General features: G+C 35.3%; 1 protein-coding gene across 3 annotated transcripts; it reads right to left on the bottom strand.

Moving 5' to 3' along the window:
- Positions 1-638: 638 nt before the first annotated feature.
- On the bottom strand, positions 639-16,754 carry LIP2 (lipoyltransferase 2). 3 transcript variants are annotated; one of them, XM_088850362.1, is made up of 4 exons: positions 16,591-16,754; positions 16,414-16,549; positions 16,215-16,275; positions 639-1,410 (listed from the first exon to the last, which is right to left on the bottom strand). In XM_088850362.1, exons 1-4 carry the CDS (start codon positions 16,617-16,619, stop codon positions 710-712), a joined length of 927 nt encoding a protein of 308 aa, XP_088706488.1. In that variant the 5' UTR covers positions 16,620-16,754; the 3' UTR covers positions 639-709. The 3 variants fall into 3 exon arrangements, with proteins under 3 accessions (XP_088706488.1, XP_088706525.1, XP_088706553.1); XM_088850399.1 differs by lacking the exon at positions 639-1,410 and adding an exon at positions 4,245-4,500 and having other exon boundaries at positions 16,591-16,709; XM_088850427.1 differs by lacking the exon at positions 639-1,410 and adding an exon at positions 7,465-9,428 and having other exon boundaries at positions 16,591-16,709.
- Positions 16,755-17,764: the final 1,010 nt, after the last annotated feature.

The following is a 17,764-nucleotide window of genomic DNA, read 5'->3' as shown; positions in this document are numbered from 1 at the left end:
TTTTCTCTCTTTCTATCCCCTTCAATGAAGAACCAAACAGATCTTGATTCATTCAAGTGAAATCAAATGTGGTTAGGGTTTTGGTGTCTGGGACACACCTATTGCAGTGGGTTTACCTTTCAAAAATCCATCTTGGAGATAAATTTTGGAGCCAAAACTTTACAGGTCTAACATCTCAACAACCAAAAAAAAAGATTTTTAAGCCTTGGAGATTGTAAGATTTTTAAGCCTTAGAGATTGTCTTTTTTTGTACTTCTTTTGGACCCTTCATGTCAATTCTTCAAAGATCACTAGATCTACACTGTTTTTGGAGCTCCAAATTCAGAAACCTAAGGGGGAATGGATTTGCAACTGTAATGTGATTTGGGTCATAAATCCATTGAAATTCATGGTGGATGAATGACTCAGCCGACTGACAGAATACTTTTTCATCAAATATACCAATCAAATACATTTTTTCATTGACCAATAAACAATTTGGATCTTGTGCTACACACTTGTGTACAGTACAAATCTAGTTTGACGTACATCTTCATGTTAACATGTTCAAATATGGTTATCAAACTATTCTCAATGAATGTTACCTTAAAAAGTTACAAAATTCAGCCTCATCCATCTTCACTATCAAATGCTATATAAATAATAAATAAAAAATAATTTCACATTAATTTAACTCAATAATTTTCTACAGTTGACTCAACATGACAGTTCAAGGGAAAAAACTTCTGTCTTTCCAAACAACATGCTCGTAACCAAATAGTTGAGTAAAGCAACTCACTAATTGCTCGTGAATCACTTCATCTTCAGGGAGTTCCATCTCAGCCTCCATTCTCAAAGAAGTCACCCCTTTATCAGTTATCCCACAAGGCACAATATGCTTGAAAAAGCTTAAGTCAGGATCAATGTTAAAAGCCAATCCATGAGAAGTTATTCCTGATGAGATCCTCACGCCAATGGCGCCAATCTTTCTCTCCCCAACCCACACGCCGGTTTGCCCACTTTCACCTGCATGGACCTTTACATTATAGAGAGATGACAACCTCACCATTGTTGCTTCAAGATTCTCAACATACTTTCGAGCACCTAACCCAGCTTCTCTTAAAGAGAGAATGGGATATAGAATGGCTTGTCGGGGACCATGGAAAGTTATGTCACCACCTCTCTCTGTATAGTGCAGATTGGCTCCCATAGCACTAAGTTCAGATTCAGGGATAAGTAAATTGTGATATGTGCGCCTTTTTCCTAATGTGTACGTTGGGGGGTGCTGCAATGATAAGAGAGTGTCTGTAATCACTCCTAATTTTCTCTTGGACGCAAGCTTCTCTTGAAGCTTGAGTGCATCTAAGTAATTAACAATTCCCATTTTCCAGATTTCTAAGGTTCGTTTCGATCTCATCCCCTGAAAATTATCTGCACAAGAAGTGAAAAATTAGTTTTTGGCATCGCAAAGTTAGCACAAGTATTGCTATGGCGTAATTACTTTGCATATATACGTATTTTGAGGATGGATTTCCAAGGTTATATGTGAATGCATGGCTGCACCACAAGACAAGCATTGATATGGAATTTGCCCATCTGGAGGTCCATGTGCATCCATTGCAGAGCATTCACAAAACACTCTCTCTCTCTCGCACACACACATAAACACACACACGCAAACACATACAGGCCCTGACTAATTGGTCTCTTCAAAGAACCAAATCCCCAACATTAGGCATAAAAAAAGTTAGCATAAGTATAACAAGAAGACAAGCACAACCAAGATTTATGATCATGAGCAAATAGGCTGTGTTTGACCAATCTTTGAACTAAACAAGTACCTCTGGTTGGACTCATGGTGAGCATAGAGAACACATGCATGAATGTGTGTGGAGTGTCTGTGTGCAGATTGGTTGGTGATTCGGTGCATACGACGTTCCTCCTTGCTTTTCTATCAAAATATGGTCCTTTTCTTACTCTCATTAATGTTAAATTCACGGAGAACAACAGAATAACAAGATACCACCAATTCTCTGACCCCATCCCCAAAAAAAAGTAATACCATAAACTGACAAAGGAAATACCCTAAAAATATTCAGGTTGGAGAAAATTATACATAGAAATTCTGTCACCCAACATTATCTATAATATGGTGCATTATGATCCCATCAGCTTGCAGATTCAGCCTGCTTCAGTGGAGATTTTTTAATCATACAGATTGTAGCAGTAATACAGGTGTTCTAAATCCATATAGCAAAAGGCCATCAAGATTCAAGAGAAGCATTTTCTTATGGTCCCACTAACATGATTTGTACAATAAGATCAATAACTTCCATAAGAAAGCCATACTATCTTTCATCAGAATAAGGTTTAACTGGGAGATTGGTCTTTCATTTCAGAAATCATCAAACCGTAATCTGTCATTGTAGGCGGTTGTAGGACTTACTTTGGGAAAGATGACGGCAATGAACAATGAAGCATCAAAACTAACCTTAATCCATAACCAGATACAGTAATATAAGTGGTGCCTCACCAAACCAGCAATCCTTCCAGAACCAGATCACTCTCTTTCGAGTTAATTCCATGGAAGAAGACTGTCTTTTTATTCAAAACCAAAAAACTTGGATTGGTCATGAAACGAAACAGGGGAACCAATAGCCCTAGATGATTCAGTCAGAACAGAAACTGGGTAGATCAAGTCATTCTAAGTGAACACCACACAATCAACCATGGTGGTACAAGAATTAGTATTTCTTGGGCTTCGACTACAATGCAGCCTTTAACAAAACTGGTTATAAAGATAAAGATAAATAAGGATATTTATAATGAGCTAAACACAATATAATTTCTACCACATCTAAAACCTTCATGCACTTGCTACAATGAGAGTTCTAAAACCAACTGAACAAAGATCAGATGATGAGTACTAGGGAGGTATAACACAATACGCACCAGGTTATGCCCTTAAAGCCAAAACACTAAGGAGGCCAATGTTGAATCCATAACAAGAAACCCAATCTGCTTAGTAATAACACTAAAACACTCTATCAAGACCCGTCTGTGTTTCTGTAACTAAGCTGGGTTTAGATAAACCCCTACTAATTTTTTTTTTTTTTTTGGAAATCAATAAACATGTGTCTGATGAATATGATGTAAGATTTCTGATGTTGTTTTCTTCTTTCTTCTTTTTCCCCAATTTATATTGCATTATCATTCCAGTTAATGAAATGGCTATTACCTTTCAAGATACAAAGATGAATTGAGCTGCCAACTATGTTGATATTGTTCTATTAATCATAGTAAATTTAAAACTGCCATGACAAATTCAGTTTTAAGTAGTTGTCTATTACTCTGTAGCATCCTCTGAGAAGCAAGAAACTTCTGAAAATTTTTCACAGATCACTTAAAGAAATATTATGTTAATTGAAAACATTAGAACAGATTAAACCCATTTCACCTTGTTTGAGCTCATTATATATCAGTGTTAAAAAATGATGACTCTGGTCGGGATTAACGAGGGACCCAAGCCCGAGTTAGGTCTGAAAGGCTCGCTCCCAAGCCCAAGAATCAGCGAAGTCCCAAAAAAATATATCTATATATATATTTGGAACCAGTCGACTTGGCCTGTTCCCAGTGTTTGGTTCCAGACTCAGCAGTTTCACATTACTGCTATGAATTCACCTATACATTTCCTATAAAGCTCTAATGGATAATTGCTGATGAAGTTCCGCTAAAACAACTATCACTCATGTAATGCAGAAATATAAATTTTTGCAGGAATTTTATAAAACTCCTAGGAATGTATACCATCTGTGATTCATTCATAATGCGATAAACTTATAAAAATAAAAAATTCAAAAACGTTGTCAAGTGTTATTGAATCTTTATTTTGAATTTAACATTTGGAATATTTATTTTTAATGACATAAGGAATCTCATTTATTGAATGATGCCATAAAATCTAAGTCTACTCTGAAATAACAAAAAGAACCAAAATGCATGTAGATTCCTTCATTTAGAAAATCCTCTCTATCTTACAGAATATCCCTAGTATAACCTACAGTCACATCATGAGTTAAAGCAGCTAGTTCCTCAAGCTTTTGAGTAAAACAAATCTCACAAAATGAAAATTAAAAAATGTCCCATAGATTTTCTTGAGCAAATAACAAAATCAAGACATAACTTTCCATGGTTCCCGACAAGCCATTCCATATCCAATTCTCTCTTTAAAAGAAGCTGGGCTAGGTGCTCGAAAGTACGTTGAGAATCTTGAAGCAACAATGGTGAGGTTGTCATCTCTCTATAATGTAAAGGCCCATGCAGGTGAAAGTGGGCAAACTGGCGTGTGGGTTGGGTCGAGAAAGATTGGCGCCATTGGCATGAGGATATCATCAGGAATAACTTCTCAAGGATTGGCTTTTAACATTGATCCTGACTTAAGCTTTTTCAAGCATATTGTGCCTTGTGGGATAACTGATAAAGGGGTGACTTCTTTGGGAATGGAGGCTGAGATGGAACTCCCTGAAGATGAAGTGATTCATGAGCAATTGGTGAGTTGCTTTACTCAACTATTTGGTTACGAGCATGTTGTTTGGAAAGACAGAGAATTTTTTTCCCTTGAACTGTCATATTGAGTCAACTGCAGAAAATTATTGAGCTAACTTAATGTGAAATTATGTTTTATTTATTATTTATATAGCATTTGATAGCAAAGATGGGTGAGGCTGAATTTTGTAACTTTTAAGGTAACATTCAATGAGAATAGTTTGATAACCATATTTAAACATGTTAACATGAAGATGTACATCAAATTAGATTTTTAGTGTACACAAGTGTGTAGCACAAAGATCTAAATTGTTTATTTGTCAATGAAAAAATATATTTTGGTGGTATATTTGATGAAAAAGTATTCTGTCAGTCAGCTGAGTCATTCATCCGCCATGAGTTTCAAACGATTTATGACCCAAATCACATTACAGTTGCAAATCCATTTCCCCCTCAGGTTTCTGAATTTGGAGCTCCAAAAACAGTGTAGATCTAGTGATCTTCGAAGAATTGAAATGAAGTGTCCAAAAGAAGTACAAAAAAGACAATCTCCAACGCTTAAAAATCTTTTTTTTTTGGTTGTTGAGATGTTAGACCAGTAAAGTTTTGGCTCCAAAATTTACCTCCAAGATGGATTTTCGAAAGGTAAACCCCTGCAATAGGTGTGTCCCAGACACCAAAACCCTACCCACATTTGATTTCAATTGAATGAATCAAGATCTGTTTGGTTCTTCATCGAAGGGTATAGAAAGAGAGAAAACGGCTATGATAGTGCTAGAAATGGAGATGAAGTAGAGAGAGAGCGTACTTACCTGGATTGGATCAATCGATGATGATCAAGAAGGCTGATGGCCTAGGGCAACCCCATCAATACCAAATCATTAAAATTCTCTAGAATCCTTGACAAATTTTTTTCTCTCTCTAATATGTTTTCTTTTTTCAATTATTTGTTTTCTCTAAGCTCTAGAAGTTGAATTTAAAACCTCTACACGAATTCTATGCAATTTCAAATTTTCTCAACAATTTAAAATTGGGGTTTTGAAGAGGAAAAACATTTGACATACTTTTCTAGTGCAATCAATATTCTGTTCAAGGTTTGAGATTGAGGTATTTTTCTAATACAATCCGACATTCAAGAATTTAGGTTACGACTTTAGTTTACATTCAAGAATTTTGATTAAGCATGTCAAGAATCTAGATTAATCGGATACCCTAACCTCCACGTGATTTGTTTGGAGGGGTTGACGCTGCGTTTAACTCAAATGCTCCCCAAACTGCTTGAAATGGTCATCTATTACACTGGTTACTAACTTTGCTTGGCGTGGGGTACCCAGGAACTCTTAAAGAGGGGATGGGGGACTGCATCTGACATACATGCTCCTGAATGGTCACTCACTGCATGGCTTACTAGCTCTGCCAGGCAAGGTGGTACCTAACACCTATGTTGCATGGGGACAAGTATATGTGATCATGTTTGATATGGATATAGGGTTTCAGAGGACTAATGATTAGAACAAAGGGATATAGCGACATTATGAAGAGAACCAAATCCAATGTTTTACTACTATTCCATTTTATGATGAGCAAGAGATCATTGTTATGCCGCAATTGGCTGAGATCATAGATATTTGGGAAGTTCCATAGACATTTTCAAACTTCACGCGTATCTACTCAAACATTTAAGCAGATCAAGTCTCTAAGTTGATGTAACCAATGGTTAAACAAGAAGAAGAATCAGAAAGAATCTGGTTCTCCATTGTTTATGTTGCTATTTATACACACTAGCCCAAAGGCAAAGCCATACTTGATTGCTAGGCAAGCAACTTTCAGTCTTTGAACACCGAAGTACAGAGCTTTGAGCAGTGAAGCTAAAGGCTCAAAAACCTCTCATGGTAGGCCTTCCTACGCTGACGAATGCCTCCTTCTAGGAGAGTAACCAAGCATGCCTTCCCTCTAATTGAATTTGACCCCGCAAAGCCAAGTGTCTGTAACAACCTTGGTCTCTCTCCCAGTCCTAGTTCTCAGGAGTCAACTACGCCTTGACGGAGAGGCAAGGTGAAGGACGGCCTCTCTACAAACACCATTGCAGGTTTTTTTTTCAGTGGTTTTATTCATTCAGGGCCTTGTTTTGCTGCGTACACTTCTTATGCATTTCCCATGGAGAGGAAACTAGCTCCCCCAAGCCAAAAGGGAGGGAGTGTGCAAGGGGGATGGCCCAAGGAGGAGGTTTTCTTGACCTAACAAAAGACCCAGCTCTAAGGCTATTGCAATGAGCTAAGAGTCGAAACCCCCTCTAAGCCTGCTTTGCCAGCTTTGCTTCGGGGTTGACCAGCAGTTTATGCAATTCCCTCGTTTCCCATAGAAATTTTTTATATATTTCCTTCTGCTGTGAGATGGTCCTTCTAGTTATTCATGTTTAGGAATCCGCAAGATTGAACGAGGCCTACTGGATGGGGCCGTGCCAATTTGCCCGTCTTCCTGTTAAAAATGAAAATAGGACCATAGATCTCCTTTAAACCATTTAATCCACCTGTGAAGAAAGCCTCTTCGCAACCAACCTTTGGTCAAATCTCTTGCCAAATATCACAATTGTGGCTAAAGCGAGGAGAGAACCCAGACTTAAATTGGGCCCTATCAATCATCTCATCTTCAAATTCCTCATCAAACGAGTAAGTTGGGTCGCCAGAAAACGCTTTCTTCGCCAATAGTCCAGCCACAGATGGCTAGACATGCATCATTGCATGACTGTTAACCTATATCCGACGAAGTACTGGTCTTCTTGTTTCAAAGCTTTATGTCTCTCCTTCTTCTTCCTTTACTTCATTGAAGCTCTCTATCCATTTACTACATACGATAAGCCACTTTTTTGCATAAATTCTAAATCGCTACCCAAACCCTAATTCAAGAATTTTATGAACTCTTAATTTTTTTTGCTTCAAATTTGTGGCCCATTTGGTTCAGTAACACTGGAATAAGCTCACACATGCGCCTGAAACAATCTAGTGTTATCAGTTCATTGGATTTCTTTCAATTTTCATGATAAATTGATGTTTCTTTGACATTATATGGCACTGAGATCTCGGGTTCTCTCTATTGTGACCTTGATGAATTCTTCTGAAACATTCTTGACAATTTGGGTCCATGGGAGCTCCTTCAAATTCTATATTGGTTATGACCTCTGCAAAGTTATAGGGTTTTGAATCAGTGGTCATCTCTGAAAATTTATTGGCTTTGAATCCATGGGAGCACTTTCAAGTTCTGCTAACAAACTAGCAATGGGTTTGAACTTCAAATGCAGCTTACTGCATGTGAAAAAAAAAAGGATTAACCAAGAGAAGTGGGTTCAAGGCAGTTACTGGAAATTTTTTGGAAGAGTACACAATATGAAAATTTATTTTTAGCACAATGAGGTCGCATATAGAATTAGAGCTGGGTGGGTGGAGTGAAGATGTGGAACTAAAGTTTTTTGTGATTGCCGTATAGTAATGTAGCTAAAGGGAAAGTTCTATAGGATAGCTGTGACATCAACTTTGCTTTATGAGGCAGAATGTTGGGGGGTCAAGAAATAACATAGTCATAGGATGCGTGATAGAATTCAAAGTGAGTACATTCGGAGAACTTGGGTGTGTTTCCAATAGGCAATAAAATTAGAGAAAGTAAACTTACGTGGGTTGGCCATGTGCAGCACACATCCAGTACAACACCTATTAGGAGGTGCGAGTTAGTTCAAGTGGAAGCCTAAAAAAGAGCAAAAGGTAGGCCCAAAAGGACATGGTTGAATTTAGTGAAAAAATATATAGGGACTTATGGCTTCACTGAGGGTATGACCCTTGATAGAGCAAAATAGTGGACTAGGATTTGTTTAGCTAATCTAATGATGATGATGATGATGATGATGATGAGGTCACAATCACTATCATTAGAATCCGATGGTTGAGGATACATTATTAATTGGGAACAAAACTTAGAATAAACTTTGAGGATACATGATTACCCAAGTGTTTTAAAGTTGCTTGATTTTTTGAAAAATTAATTTGATTGTGCCATTGGCTAATGCAGTAACTGTAGTTGCATGTATTGTGCGGCATTTCTTGCATGTTTCGTTTTCTTATAGGCATATATCCATCATTGGTCAGACCTTTCATTCTTTCTTTATTTAGTCCTAAAAAAATGCTCTAAAACTCTTTAAAGTCCGATATACATGTCAAAAACTTTATATGTTATTTACATATAATTATTCGTCTATTCTCTCTCTCTCTCGCTCTCTCTCTCTCTCTCTCTCTCTCTCTCCCCAGGGGGTGATATATTCTATTTGTCCCACCAAAGAACAAGGTTTCTAAAATTGGTTTCATCTTTTACCTAACCTGAGTTTCCTTTAGCTAAGGGATCTGTTTGATAACGGAAAGCAAGTTCATGAACATGAAATTGGAAGCTCCTGAAGAACTATAAATTAGAAGTTCATAAAGAAGTTCTTCGTTTCTGTGTTTGATAACATCCCTGGGAAGTTAAGAAGTGGCAAGCAAGTTCATGGATAGGAAATTGGAAGTTCATGAAGAAGTTATTGGTTTCTGTGTTTGATAACATCCCTGGGAAGTTAAGAAGTTCTTGGTTTCTGTGTTTGATAACCTCCTGAGAAGTTAAGAAATTCCTGGTTTCTGTGTTTGATAACCTCTTGTGAAGTTAAAGAAGAACTAGATAGTTGTATGGGATGAGCTTTAAGTAATAGGCAACATGTAAAGTATTTATTTATTTTTTTACTAGACCTAGATATTATTTATTTTTCATTAATTTGTAGAATATTATTTTTTGGAATACAATATCAATTGAAAGTAAAGTACAATATTATTTTTCTGTAATAACTTGAGCGCTACTTACATTCACCATTGATGCATCCATATCCCAACCTAAAAAATATACATCATTCACAATTCAAAAATATACGTCATTCACAAGTCATGCACATAACATTTGTGTGTTCTCTCTCTCTCTCTCTCTCTAAGATTATAATGGCACATAACATTTATACGTTATCTATTAAGGCATTTATAATGCATGTCAAGCAACATTCGCAATTCATGCATCCATATATAACCATGTACAAAACCAACCCATTCAACAATAACCTGTAATAGTTTAAACATGCATAATTGCAAATGCAAGCAGTAAGAAATCAGCTCATTCAAACATACATGCATAATGCAAGCAGTAAGAAATCAGCTCATTCAAACACACATGCATAATGCAAGCAGTAAGAAATCAGCTCATTCAAACACACATGCATAATGCAAGCAGTAAAAAATCAGCCCATTCAACAATAACATGTAATAACTTGAGCACTACTTACATTCACCACTGATGCATCCATATCCCAGCCTAAAAAATATACATCACCCACAATTCAAAAATATACGTCATTCACAAGCCATGCACACAACATTTGTGTGCTCTCTCTCTAAGATTATAATGGCACACAACATTTGTATGTTATCTGCTAAGACATTTGTGATGCATGTCAAGCAACATTTACAATTCATGCATCCATATATAACCATGTACAAAACCAGCCCATTCAACAATAACCTGTAATAGTTTAAACATACATAATTGAAAATGCCCACATCATAGCTGTAATAAGAAAATGAAAATATTGGTAATTCATGCATTTCTTGTTTGCATAAAAAGATATAAACAAACCCACATCATAGTTGTATATCTTAGAAAAATATAGCAGATTTCACGAACCCTAACATTATTCTTAAAAAAAAAGGTAACAAAATGAGCATGGTAGCTACAACATTCATAATTGGAGCTAAGTAAAACTCAACAAACCCAAAAACAAAAATCACAAAAAAGTAAGCAACATTATTCTCAATTCCAGTAAAATCCAGTATTTTATTCACAAATAGGAAGCAAGATTAGCACTATATCACAGAGAAAATATCAAAAACCCAAATACAAAAATAACCAAAAGTAATAAGAAAATGAAAATGTTGGTAATTCATGCACATCTTGTTTGCATAAAAAGATATAAACAAACCCACATCATAGTTGTATATCTTAGAAAAAATATATCAGATTTCATGAACCCATAAGCATTATTCATTAAAAAAAGAAAGGTAACAAAAAGAACATGGTAGCTACAGCATTCATAATTGGAGCTAAGTAAAATTCAACAAACCCAAACATAAAAAATAACAAAAAAGTAATACTCCTATAGTTATCTACTCATGAAAAAAACTCCCACACCATATGCATTGAGAAACTCTTGTAGTTTTTCAAAAAACATAAAAAATGGCCACAAGTTGCATTCATTTGCTGTTTTTTCAGTATTTTTATTTCTTTGTTTTGTTAACACTTTGCTGAAGTCATTGTTGGAACGACTCAAAAAAGAAAATTCCAGAAGTTGAAAAGCAAAAGAACGAATATGATAAACTCCAGCCAGAAAGGATCAAATCAAATAACCGTAGATCAGTAACAAAAATATTAAATAAGAAGGAATTGAAATAACCAAAACGGCTCAAATAACCAAGAACCAAGAAAGACAAACCTCGTAGTAACCAATTAAAAATATATCAGGTTGCCATCTTCCTGAAACCAATTGTATATTCAATCTATTTATTCAAAACATGTGAACTAAAGTCACCGTAAGTAGAATCCTTATTTGGCCACTTTATAAGAATGAATAAGAAAAAAAAAAAAGACGAAAGTGAACACCAAGAACCTCTAATCACCCAATAAGATGCAATCATGTCAAGAACCTTTAATTTTAAAACACATACTGCAAATTAACTCAAAATATGCCAAGAAGGAAAACACGAAATGCCTAACTCGAGTAAGATGCAATCTATTAACAAATTTCACAAGACCGAATCACTTTGCTTTACCCAATGTTTGAAAATGGGGCTCAGGAGAAGGAACTCACCCCCTTGCAACTCAGAAAAATCTTAATCAACTCATCAAAGTCTATGCTGTGTAACCCAATGAGCCAAATAAACTCACACAAAAAAAAAGGACTCAGATTTTAGTACAAACTGTTTGAATAATCAGTTTGTAATTGAGCTCTATTTTTTTTTTAGCTGAGCTCTGATATATTGGGCTGTTGTGAAAAATCTGTAAAATCGCCAAATAAACACAAAAAAAAAAGGGACTCTGATTTTATTACGAACTGTTTGAATCATCAATTGGTAACTGAGCTCTATTTTTTTTGTAACTGAGCTCTGATCTATTGGGCTGTTGCAAAAAATCTGTAAAATCGCCAAATTAACACAAAAAAAAAGGACTCAGATTTTATTACAAACTCTTTGAATAATCAGTTTGTAACTGAGCTCTATTTTTTTTGTAACTGAGCTCCGATCTATGAGGCTGTTGCAAAAAAATTTTAAAATCACCAAATAAACACAAAAAAAAAAAAGGACTCTGATTTTATTACAAACTGTTTGAATAATCAGTTTGTAACTGAGTTTTATGTTTTTTGTAACTGAGCTCTGATCTATTGGGTTGTTGCGAAAAATCTCTAAAATCGCCAAATAAACACAAAAAAAAAAAAAGGACTCAGATTTTATTACAAACTGTTTGAATAATCAGTTTGTAACTGAGCTCTATTTTTTTTGTAACTGAGCTCTGATCCATTGGGCTGTTGCAAAAAATATGTAAAATCGCCAAATAAACACATAAAAAAAAGGACTCATATTTTATTACAAATTGTTTGAATAATCAGTTTGTAACTGAGCTCTATTTTTTTTTGTAACTGAGCTCTGATCTATTGGGCTGTTGCGAAAAAACTGTAAACTCGCCAAATAAACACAAAAAAACAGGACTCAAATTTTATTACAAACTGATTGAATAATCAGTTTGTAAATGAGCTCTATTTTTTTGTAACTGAGCTCTGATCTATTTGCCTGTTGCAAAAAATCTGTAAAATTGCCAAATAAACACAAAAAAAAAAAAAGAACTCTGATTTTATTACAAACTGTTTGAATAATCAGTTTGTAACTGAGCTCCATTTCTTTGTGACAAAGCTCTGATCTATTGGGTTGTTGCCAAAAATCTGTAAAATCACCAAATAAACACAGAAAAAAGGACTCAGATTTTATTACAAACTGTTTGAATAATCAGTTTGTAACTGAGCTCTATTTTTTTTGTAACTGAGCTCTGATCTATTGCGCTGTTGCAAAAAATATGTAAAATCGCCAAATAAACACAAAAAAAAAGGACTCAGATTTATTACAAATTGTTTGAATAATCAGTGTGTTACTGAGCTCTATTTTTTTTGTAACTGAGCTCTGATTTATTGGGCTGTTGCGAAAAATCTGTAAAATCGCCCAATAAACACAAAAAAAAAGGGCTCAAATTTTATTACAAACTGTTTGAATAATCAGTTTGGAACTGAGCTCTATTCTTTTTGTAACGGAGCTCTGATCTATTGGGTTGTTGCTAAAAGTCTGCAAAATCAGAAATAAAAGGTATGCTATTCACTCTGATTTTATTAAATAAAACACATCAATACTATTCGTTGTGGTTAGGGCAGTCGGGGGCAAATACCTCAAGAAAGATGAAGAACACAGATCAGACCTCAATAGGAAGGATCAGAGCTCAAAGAAAAGATAGACAGAGAAAGACGAAGAAAATCAAAGTCAATAGCATACTTCAAGATCAATAACACTGAGAGAATAAGATCTCTTTGCTTCAAGAGCTCCAGAACAAACACAGAGATCAATAACACAAAGAGAATAAGAGTCAATAGCATACCTCAAGATCAATAGCAAGGGTCAGAGGTCAAAAACAGCTAGCGAGGGCTGCGTGTGAAAAGAAGAGTCTGCCTGAGATAGTGACGTTCTGCGAAGAGAGGGGTGGCTCAGCGGCTGAACGCGAAGAACAGAAGAGAGGGGTCGTGCTACGAAGAGATGGGTGCTCAACGGCTGAAGATTGGAAGAAGGGAACGAAGAGAAGAGAAGAAGAAGAACTAGGGTTCGGGGGTGAAGTGTTAAAACGAAGTTCCAATTTTAAGTTCCGACCTTTTGGTCGGAACTTTTTTTACACGAGAGATAGGAAGATGAATAGTACTGTGAAGTTCCCATTTAAACTTCCATTTTTTTATCAAACACAAAACATGAACAGTATTAATAAGTTCCCACTTCTAGGAAGACACAACCTATTATCAAACACGCCCTAAGATAACTAGAAGACAAGCATAACCAAGATTTATGATCATGAGCAAATCGGCTGTGTTTGACCAATCTTTGAACTAAACAAGCACCTCCGATTGGATTCATGGTGAGTATAGAGAACACATGCATGAGTGTGTGTGGAGTGTTTGTATGCAGATTGGTTGGTGATTCATGGAGAACAACTGAATGTTTTTCTATCAAAATATGGTTTTCTATCAAAATATGGTTTTCTTTCTTACACTCATTAATGTTAAATTCATGGAGAACAACTGAATAACAAGATACCCCCAATTCTCTGATCCCATCCCCAACAAAAAGTAATACCATAAACCGGCAAAAGAAATACCGTAAAAATATTCAGGCTGGAGAAAATTATACATTGAAATTCTGTCACCCAACATTATCTATAATATGGTGCATTATGATCCCATCAGCTTGAAGATTCAGCCTGCTTCAGTGGAGATTTTTGAATCATACAGATTGTAGCAGTAATACGGGTGTTCTAAATCCATAGAGCAAAAGGCCATCAAGATTCAAGAGAAGCATTTCTTATGGTCCCACTAACATGATTTGTACAATAAGATCAACAACTTCCATAAGAAAGCTATACAATCTTTCATCAGAATAAAGTTTAACTGGGAGATTGGTCTTTCATTTCAGAAATCATCAAACTGTAATCTGTCATTGTAGGCGGTTGTAGGACTTACTTTGGGAAAGATGACGGCAATGAGCAATGAAGCATCAAAACTAACCTTAATCCATAACCTGAAATAGTAATATAAGTGGTGCCTCACCTAACCAGGAATCCTTCCAGAACCAGATCACTCTCTTTTGAGTTAATTCCATGGAAGAAGACTGTCTTTTTATTCAAAACCAAAAAACTTGGATTGGCCATTAAACAAAACAGGGGAACCAATAGCCCTAGATGATTCAGTCAGAACAGAAACTGGGTAGATCAAGTCATTCTAAGTGTACTCTACACAATCAACCATGGTGGTACGGGAATTAGTATTTCTTGGGCTTCGACTACAATGCGGCCTTTAACAAAAATGGTTATGAAGATAAAGATAAAGATAAATAAGGATATTTATAATGAGCTAAACACAATATAATTTCTAACACATCTAGAACCTTCATGCACTTGCTACAATGAGAGTTCTAAAACCAACTGAACAAAGATCAGATGATGAGTACTAGGGAGGTATAACACAATACACACCAGGTTATGCCCTTAAAGCCAAAACACTAAGGAGGCCAATGTTGAATCCATAACAAGAAACCCAATCTGCTTAGCAATAACACTAAAACACTCTATCAAAACCCATCTATGTTTCTGTAACTAAGCTGGGTTTAGATAAACCCCTACTAATTTTCTTTTTTTTTTTTTGGGAAATCAATAAACATGTGTCTGATGAATATGATGTAAGATTTCTGATGTTGTTTTCTTCTTTCTTATTTTTCCCCAATTTATATTGCATTATCATTCCAGTTAATGAAATGGCTATTACCTTTCAAGATACACAGATAAATTGAGCTGCCAATTATGTTGATATTGTTCTATTAATCATAGTAAATTTAAAACTGTCATGATAAATTCAGTTTTAAGTGGTTGTCTATTACTCTGTAGCATCCTCTGAGAAGCAAGAAATTTCTGAAAAGTTTCCACAGATCACTTAAAGGAATATTATGTTAATTGAAAACATTAAAACAGATTAAACCCATTTCACCTTGTTTGAGCTCATTATATATCAGTGTTAAAAAATGATGACTCTGGTCGGGATTAACAAGGGACCCAAGCCCGAGTTAGGTATGAAAGGCTCAGTCCCAAGCCCAAGAATCAGCGAAGTCCCAAAAAAATATATATATATATTTGGAACCAGTCGACTTGGCCTGTTCCCAGTGTTTGGTTCCAGACTTGGCAGTTTCACATTACTGCTATGAATTCACCTATACATTTCCCATAAAGCTCTAATGGATAATTGCTGATGAAGTTCCGCTAAAACACCTATCACTCATGTAATGCAGAAATAGAAATTTTTGCAGGAATTTTATAAAACTCCTAGGAATGTATACCATCTGTGATTCATTCATAATGCGATAAACTTATAAAAATAAAAAATTCAAAAATGTTGTCAAGTGTTATTGAATCTTTATTTTGAATTTAACATTTGGAATATTTATTTTTAATGACATAAGGAATCTCATTTATTGAAATGATGCCACAAAATTCGGGAGAAAAAAAGAAACAAAAGAGAGAGATCAATAATCCAACCATTTTCCATTAAAATCTTAGAAATTAAGTAGTTCAGCCTGTTATTTCCATGAACCTCTGCAACATTTCAGTCAATAAATTGTATTTATTCTTAAATATGTACCAGAAATAGCCTGTAAATTTGTTTCTAATGCGATAAATAATCCAACCATTTTCCATTCAAGCTCAGAAATTAAGTAGATGGGCCTGTTATTACCATGAAACCCACCAATGTTTCAGTAAAAAAGTCGTAATAATCCTAAAATGTATACCTGAATTTTCATCCGCAACTGGTGATCGAGGCAAAAGTGATTTTGCCCCCAATTGAGAGACCTGCAAAGGAAGTTAGCTTATCAAGACAACTGAGAGAATGAGAATTCTACTATATCACACTATAAGGCACTAGATTTCTAATGCTCTCTCTCCATTTAGGGCCTGTTTGACAACTGGAAGCATGCTGTTATCAAGAACCTGGAAGTTCCTTCTCTCCGTGAAGCTGGCTCTTGTAGCTACTTGTAAATATTGTGTTTGGTAACCTGCCTGGAATTTAGAGATAGCCTGGAAACCTGTGTTTTTAAACCGCCTGGAATTTATCAAACCTGGAAACCTGTGTTTTTAAACCGCCTGGAATTTATCAAACCTGGAAACCTGTTAATTAACCAGTTTAATCCATACATTAAGTAGCCCAACCATTTTAAAGCAATTTCATCCGCAATAGATCAAGAAAGAATAATAGTATAGGCCCCCCAAAATGCAATATGAACCATCAACCAACTAAAGAAGATAAGAAACAACCATAAAAAATGAAAGGCTACTGAATAATTATTTTGGCTGTTAATGACAATTTACTAGAACTACACTTAATAGTAGTAGTATACATTATCGATAATCAATTTATAAGAGTTCTTCTGCCGATATTCAGCAGTATAATCGATCAAGTTTGATCAAGTCTTAGTAACTTGATCTAAAGTCTTGCTTGTCCAATTAATAGACTCAATTTGTGAAATTATGTTTGAACCATTGGAGCCATCTTGATGGATTATTTTTTATCAAAATTGCAGCTGGTTGCTGCTGATATCACAACAGTCAACTGCCATTTTTTCAGCAGTTTTATTTCAATTAATTGAGTTTTGGCTGTACAATTAAGTAGGGAATCGATGCACATTGTGTGTGATGATAATTACATGAGCTTGACCCTATTTAATGACACATCATTATGTTAAAATTTGGATCATCAAGCTCATACATCTGCTGCCATTGTAGACAGTAGAAATGTGTTAGAGTTTGATTATCGAATATGATCAAATTCAGCATAGTTCAGCACTATGTACTATCGATTCAGCAACACAAATCCATGAATTTTATAATTATCCACAATGATTAACCAAATATGACTAGTACAACCCATATCCCAACCCACCAATAATTTTCCAATGGCAACAACATCCATGGCCTACAATTTACTAAAAAAACTACCCATAAACATCTTTGTGAACATTAAGTACTAAATAATACCATCAATTTTGCATTGTTTTTTGTGCTAGAAAAGGGCTATTCAAGAGCAAATCATATTTAAAGGAGTTCATTTTGGGAAAAGCTCGAGGATAAATCCTCCAAAATCAAATCTATTCACACTGATAAACTATAAAAATGCCCCATAAAACCAACTACAAATAATCCCCAAAAAAAATAAAAAAATTAAAATCTAAGTCTACTCTGAAATACCAAAAAGAACCAAAATGCATGTAGATTCCTTCATTTAGAAACTCCTCTCTATCTTACAGAATATCCCTAGTATAACCTACTGTCATATCCTCGAGCT

The sequence above is a fragment of the Amborella trichopoda genome, chromosome 1 (assembly GCF_054954075.1).
Source record: "Amborella trichopoda isolate Santa Cruz 75 chromosome 1, AtrichopodaSantaCruz75HAP2 v2.0, whole genome shotgun sequence".
NCBI lineage: Eukaryota > Viridiplantae > Streptophyta > Magnoliopsida > Amborellales > Amborellaceae > Amborella > Amborella trichopoda.
This window is presented reverse-complemented; position numbering and strand designations above follow the sequence as displayed.